The sequence below is a fragment of the Gymnoscopelus braueri genome (genome assembly GCF_963280865.1).
Source record: "Gymnoscopelus braueri genome assembly, chromosome: 20".
In the NCBI taxonomy this organism is placed as follows: domain Eukaryota; kingdom Metazoa; phylum Chordata; class Actinopteri; order Myctophiformes; family Myctophidae; genus Gymnoscopelus; species Gymnoscopelus braueri.
This window is the reverse complement of record NC_137622.1, coordinates 17,140,910-17,147,893: the sequence shown is the minus strand read 5'-3', so window position 1 is coordinate 17,147,893 and position 6,984 is coordinate 17,140,910. Positions and strand designations below refer to the sequence as shown.

The 6,984-nt window shown below is 45.4% G+C and overlaps 1 protein-coding gene across 3 annotated transcripts in view; it reads left to right on the top strand.

Moving 5' to 3' along the window:
* Positions 1-5,840: 5,840 nt before the first annotated feature.
* Positions 5,841-6,984, top strand: part of ablim3 (actin binding LIM protein family, member 3) — an 80,833-nt gene continuing 79,689 nt past the window's right edge. For all 3 annotated transcript variants that reach the window (XM_080416220.1, XM_080416219.1, XM_080416218.1), the window contains exon 1: positions 5,841-6,385. In XM_080416220.1, the coding sequence (XP_080272346.1) occupies positions 6,373-6,385 (13 nt within the window). In that variant the 5' untranslated portion in view covers positions 5,841-6,372. The remainder of the gene's footprint in view (positions 6,386-6,984) is intronic.

Sequence of the window (6,984 nt, the reverse complement as noted above, 5' to 3'; positions counted from 1 at the left end):
GTCTGTGTGTGTCTGTGCGTGTCTGTGCGTGTGTGTGCGTGTGTGTGTGTGTGTGTGTGTGTGTGTGTGTGTGTGTGTGTGTGTGTGTGTGTGTGTGTGTGTGTGTGTGTGTGTGTGTGTGTGTGTGTGTGTGTGTGTGTAGCAGAGTAAAGAAGCATAACATCTCCCTTGGGCAGGCGGTGGGGGGGGGGGGATTCCTCGTTTGGATGAGCGGTAGATGTTTGGTTTCCCACGCTAGAGGAATGGGTACGAAATGCAGGTGGTTACATGTACTTTGTGTGTGTGAGGCTGTGCGTGCACGCACGTGTGCACGTGTGCATGTGGTCTGCGTGTGCGCGGTGCATGTTGTCATTAGCCTGGCCGTGCGTCTGGACAAAGGGCAGGGGTTGTGAGCTTTAGTGAAGAATGCAGCATAGTGCTGATGGGCGCTACTGACAGTGAACCAACGCCTGAGTGTCATTGTCACACAATAGACACACTCCCTCCATTAGAAAAACATTCAAAGCATGGATGAGGGGACACAATGACTGGACAGATCAGCACCATACCAAGGGTCGAGCGGTAATCAACTCCCCCATGACCTGTCAGCAGGTCAGAAAAGACCTTGTTACAGTTCATAATGTTGATTAGGGCTGGGGAATATTATGTGATATGAGACAAGATATACAGTAATCTAGGATTTGGTATATCGTGGTATGGCATGAGTGTTGTCTTTTCCTGGTGTAACGACCTGCGAAGTCTAAACCAGATATGCCACAGTAGTCTGGCTATATTCGATAGTTTCGTCAAAGACTTAACCCTTCCCAAAGCATAATGGGACTATGCCTAAACAGAAATACCCCAGGTCGAGTGTAGCTGTGAAACTATGAGTATTCCTGTATAGGCAAACACTACATGCACGTATTCTATTAATAATAGACACTGCGCACACACACTCACCCATGGTACACGGTGAGGAAGTTGAACCCACAGGTCCCTTGAAGAATTCAACTCTTACGACTTCTCTCATAGGAAAACAAGTTTTATTTTAAAACTCAAAGTGATACAGGGTATGGCAATAGTATAACATAATAAAAAAAGGGAAAGGTAACATTTCTGGTAAAACAGACAACAGACCCCCAAGCTCTATCTCCGCGTCCTCAATCTAAGGTGCCCGGCACAAACAGAAAAATATCCCCAGATTCACTTAATTCAACCAAGATACGGGCTTGCCTAGAATTCTTGTTTGAATGTTAAATCTGAATAATGGGAGAGAGATGGTGTCAACAGCAGCAGTGAGTTGATTGGCCTTCCAACGTCTACATTGTCGTCCGCCGCGCTTGTTCCTCTTCTTCAGCAGAGTGTGTTGCTTGGCAAGGTCACCCAGCTGCTGCGGGGTCAACAAAGGCCGGGGAATGACTAGGCCATATCTTAGCCCCACCATGTCACTGGTTTTAATCACTTAAAGCTGCACTATGCAACTTTCCTGTTCTATCCCGGATTTGAACCTGGGTCTCCTGCACAAGTGCTGATATTTTTTACCACTGAGCCAATAGAGCCTGCCTTCTTGCTCAGGGGAGAAATTGAATCTTGACCTTCACGTCACAATTTGTGTCAAACCAGACACAGGATCATTGTCAAAGGTTGTGTCCAACCTAGACACAGAATCTAAATGTATCAATAGAAGAGCAGGGAGACCAAATACAACCCCAATTGTATAAGTTATATTGTATTAACATACTAGACAGATACAGATTGAACAAATATTTGATACCTTAAAATGTTTTTAGAAAATAGCAAAAATAGCCGATCTACAAGCTCACAACACACTGTGGGCCTGTACTGCAGATCACCTGTTTTCGCTATTTCTGAAAATGTTTGAAAGATTTGAATGAAAATTGATATTATCATCACAATATGATATTGTCACAATATCAATATTGAGATATTTGGTTAAAACATATATATATGTATATTTGATTTAGTCCATTTCGCCCATCCCTAATGTTGATTTTATATTTTGCTCATGTCAAAGGAGAGAATAAACAGAATATGCCCGCACTCTGACCAAACATGTTGATGCAAAAATCACACCCAGTGTGAAGTGGGCGGTGTGGTCATCACAGTGGTCATCATAGTGATGGAGGCTCACTTCCAAAAAAAAATTGTTTTTGGAAGTGCATAATTCCTATTTATAGGTTATTAATGTCATCATGTGTCTCGCTAGCCAATCACAGTGCTGAACAGAGTCAGTCAATAGAGTCAGCCAATCACAGTACAGGAAAGTGGGCCAATTGGGCCAATCACAGTGCAGGAAACTAATACTAATGAGGTGTCCCAACCCCACTTATAGGGGCGGCTACACCGCCCAAAAATAGACAAAGTGAAAGAATGGAGTGGACGTTTCGGTCCTCAGACCATCAGCGCTCATGGCAAAGGTGAATTTAATTTAAACGGCCAAATAATTGTCCTCCCCACTGTTGAAGGAAAAAGGTCTCCTTTACGGCCAGTATAGCGTGAACCTTAGAGGAACCAAGAGGGAGGCTTCGGGGCACTGGTCTGGTCCAGAACAAACACAAAGCATGGGATGTTTACCGTTAAGTGTCGATTTGGGGGCACCGGTTGACCGCAGCGCCAGAACATCCCTGTGACCCCGTGGTTCTCCTGCCCCCTCGGCCTCCAGCGCTCAGGAAGGACCGCTTCCTGTTTTTCTGCCCTGTCAGTTTGAGAGACAAAAGGCACAACGTGGAACTGACACAAGAGTGTTCTAGTCCCTTATATCACTGTTTCCCAAACAGTGGGTCGGGACCCATATGTGGGTTGCGAGTAAGTACCCCTTTATTTCTTGTTTCCTACATTTTGTTTTTCGATATTAATATTTGAAAAGATTTTCCAAAGAAAATCCCCCAAAAATCTACATTTTTCATAAGTAATTCAAACGTTTTTTTTTCAAAGAATTCCATAAAAAATAAAAATAATCCATTGATTAGAGGGAAAAAAATACTTTTAAGAAGTAGTGAAAATAGCAGATCTACAAGCTCACAGCACGTCACAATGCGACGTGCTGTGAGCTTGTAAATCGTCTATTTTCACTAGTTTGGGTCCCAGGGAGACATGAAACTCCTCTTTTGGGTCTCGAGCTAAAACGTTTGGGAACCGCTGCCTTATATACAACAGGCCCACTGGGCAGCCCCACACAAACTCTAACCCTCACTCAAGTGCACGCACACACACACACACACACACACACACACACTCACACGTGCGCACACACACACACACACACACACACACACACACACACACACACACACACACACACACACACACACACACACACACACACACACAAACTCACTCAATAGTAAAAGCGATTTAACTGGGTAAATCATCAGCCCGCAAGATACTGTTATAGGACATAAATAAGTAGGACTGTGATAAAACAGTTAATGTTTCAGAGGGCTTCAGCGAGCTCAGTAAACACGTCCAATGAATCACTGTGGAATCCAGGACACATCGATCTAACATGACCTGTTCCATTTCATTTACCGTGTCGCTACATCAGTGCTTCAAAGTGATCTGAAGAGAGGAGCTCCAGATACAGCAGGCAGGAGGATGATGTGGACGGGACTTTGATCCGTGGCTCCCAACATTTTCTGGATCAGGGCCCACCCATCTGACCACTTAAGTTAAGTGGTCACATGGGTGGGCTGCGTGCATTGTCAGAGCATGTTTATGAATGAGCCATCAATCGATTGAGGTTCCGGCTTGGATCGATGGGACTAACGTACGGTAGGTACCCATTAAGACCTGGAACGCATCTGTGTCACTTTAGATAAAAAAATAGCAGATATACAAGCTCATAGCGCGGCACCGAGTGCCGCGCTATGAGCTTGTAGATCTGCTATTTTTGAAAAATCTTGAAAAAACATTTTTTTGATTTTTTTCAAAAAACTGTTAGGATTTAGATTTTTTTAAAGAATCGCCTCAGGTCTTAATGGGTTAAATGTACCTATTTGAGTTCCTATATCACAAATAAAACTCATTTTTTCATTACTTTTCTAAAATACTTTTTTTATATGAATGTTATATCATTAAAATGTTAGTGCCTGGCCAATTAGGGGCCCACTTGTAATATCCTCACGGCCTACCAGTGGGCCCGGCCCACAGGTTAGGAATCGCTGATCTATGTATGTTACAAGCCAAAGTCCACGCCACACCTCTGTTTTTTCCATGGTGGGTTCCTCTGGAAGCAAGGAGACAATCAAATGGACTGAGGGAGTTACTTTACAGTAAAGATACAGACAATTAGACGACGTCTCGTAGCCCCAGTGAGGTCCAGAACGTAGGGGCAGGGTGTAGGAGAGAGAGAGAGAGAGAGAGAGAGAGAGAGAGAGAGAGAGAGAGAGAGAGAGAGAGAGAGAGAGAGGGGGGGCTTCCCTCACATCCCTCCATTGTCTTGCTTCCCCCCAGGCCACAGAACCATAACTTCCGCTCTCTCTCTGTTCAGGACAGACTGTAGGCTAGTTGGCACAGAACACATACAGTATGGTATGCAAGTAGGCACACGCACACACGCGCACACACACACGCTCGCACACACGCACACATGCATGCACACACACACACACACACACACACACACGCACCACCACCATCATCATCATCCTCATCATCAACATCATCTACTATTTTGCTTTGTGACAGACAGCTGACAGTGACTTACACTTGATGGCTTCATCTGTACCATTCCCTCTTCACACTACAAGGCTCTCTACCAGGGTGAGGAGGGTATTGTGCTACTTTGACCACTAGATGGCGCTCCTCGCACGGTATTGTTGTTGAGACCACAAGCGGCGCACTGGATCAAGTAGCCTCTGGTCTGTAAAGAAATAAACTGAGGTAAAGTGTTGTTAGGCGACCTCATATCATATATCCCATGGTTTTGATTATGATAGGCATACCTTGAATTTGAACGACACGTAGCCTACATTCTTCATTTCAAATGTTCTCTTGGAAACTACTATGAAGTATCAAGTCAAGTATGAAAAGGCGAGGATATAATTGCCAGCCTGTGTTTGTTTACAGTGTTGTTCGATTTGTCTCTAGAACTAGCCTACAGCATAGTGTCCTGTCAATAATCCAATTAGCTAATTTGTTTACGCCTGGTTTCCTTTCCAGCCAGGAGGGGGCGGTGTCCTAACAGTTTTAGCCGCGGACGGATCAGAAGCCCTAGCCCCATGTGGAACCTCTCGCTCCGCTGTGCGGCTCTGAGATGAGGTCCCACAGCGTAGAGCGCCGGCAGAGTGCGACACTGGTGAATATTGGCCAATATTGTTGATTCTTACCTTTTTCCGCACATCGTATTCAAAAAGTAAAGGTCGATCGCCCTGCTCTCCGATGTTTTACATTTTAGCGGTCAAGAAAATCTAAACGACGGGTTGAAACAAGCGTTTAAATCGCTTTTTTAGTCAGCCTGTGCCATGTTTTCCCAACGCAACCTTAACGGGAGCAGACAGTACTGCGCATGCGGAGGGGTGTTGACTGGCGTGGCCACAGGCTGACTAAAACAGCGATTTAAACGCTTGTTTCAACCCGTCGGTTAAATGTTCTTGACCGCTAAAATGTAAAACATCCGAGAGCAGCGGGGACGATGTGCGGAAAAGGGTATTGCATCAACTAATTTGGCCAATATTCGCCGGTGTCGCACTTTTTTGGCACCCGACGCTGTGGAACCTCGTGTCGGAGCTATATAGTGGAGGGAGAGGTTCCGATTGGAGCTACAGAACAGAAGCCCCAGCCCTTGATGGAAACCAGTGCGTCCCAACAGACGCCGCCGTTCTCTACATTCTCCTCCGTGCGCTCGAAACACACGCGCGCCCTGTGATGGGTGACGTCGCTTAACCCGGGTTGGAAACAGAGAGAGGGAGGGAGAGAGAGAGAGAGAGAGAGAGAGAGCGCGCACGCAGCGCACCGCTAGTAGGGAGGATAACAACAACACAAACACACATACACGCACACTAGCTCGCTGACACGGAGGTGGAATGCGACTGAGCAACATTGTATTGTCATCATCAGTATCCTGGCGTCAGTTTCTTCCTCCCGCACAGCCAAACACAGAGATCCATGAGGAGCCAACCTCTTCTTCGTCTCTTTATTCCCTTTTATTGAGTGTTTTCTGGCTCTGCAGCCACCTGACTGGAAGCCAAGCATCTTCCACGGTTATTGGACAATTAGCTGTAGTTTACGTGTATTAGCCTACATTTGATCATCACACAGACAGCAAGCAAGAAGAAACAAAGTGATCTACATCTCCTCGAGTTTTTATGGGATTATTTCCAAGGAAGCGGCTTTGTTTTGGATGATAAAGGACCGCCCGGCATCACCATCATCATGAGTTCCAATGGTAAGTCCGTTCCTTTGGAGCGCATGCATGGGGACAATGATGCCCACGGGGACAGACAGGGACAATACAACTGTCGCATGCTACAAAAGCCCCATTATATACAATACATAGGCTACATACAAATCCAAATTGGCAAATGTTTTGCTGTAGCAGTTACCCAGTCAAATCCACAGTGTTAATAACTCTGAGAGTGTACAAATGTAACCAAATTGACCAATTGTGCACTCTCACAACTACATTGTGGATTTGACTGTGTACCTTTCTTTGGCAAAATCAAGAACAACTGTTGTATTTCTTGAATTGAGTAAATGATGCTTTTTAAATTGCATGCTGAAGAACACCTGCTGACAAAAGTGGTGAGTTCCCAGGTGTGACTGGAGGTCACAGAGTACCGTATGTGCTAAATGTTTTTGGAGGAGCATTTTTTTGGGGGGATTCTTCCCACACCTATAACAGCTGTTGTGTGGGTCTGCGTTTTGGACTGTTTACTACCCTTGCACCTTCACATTTCATCTCTCGTTCGGGTCTCCTCTTCATCACCACTAACACCACCACCATAGCCATGCCCATGACCTCCAAAAGGAAGACCACCCAAGCCT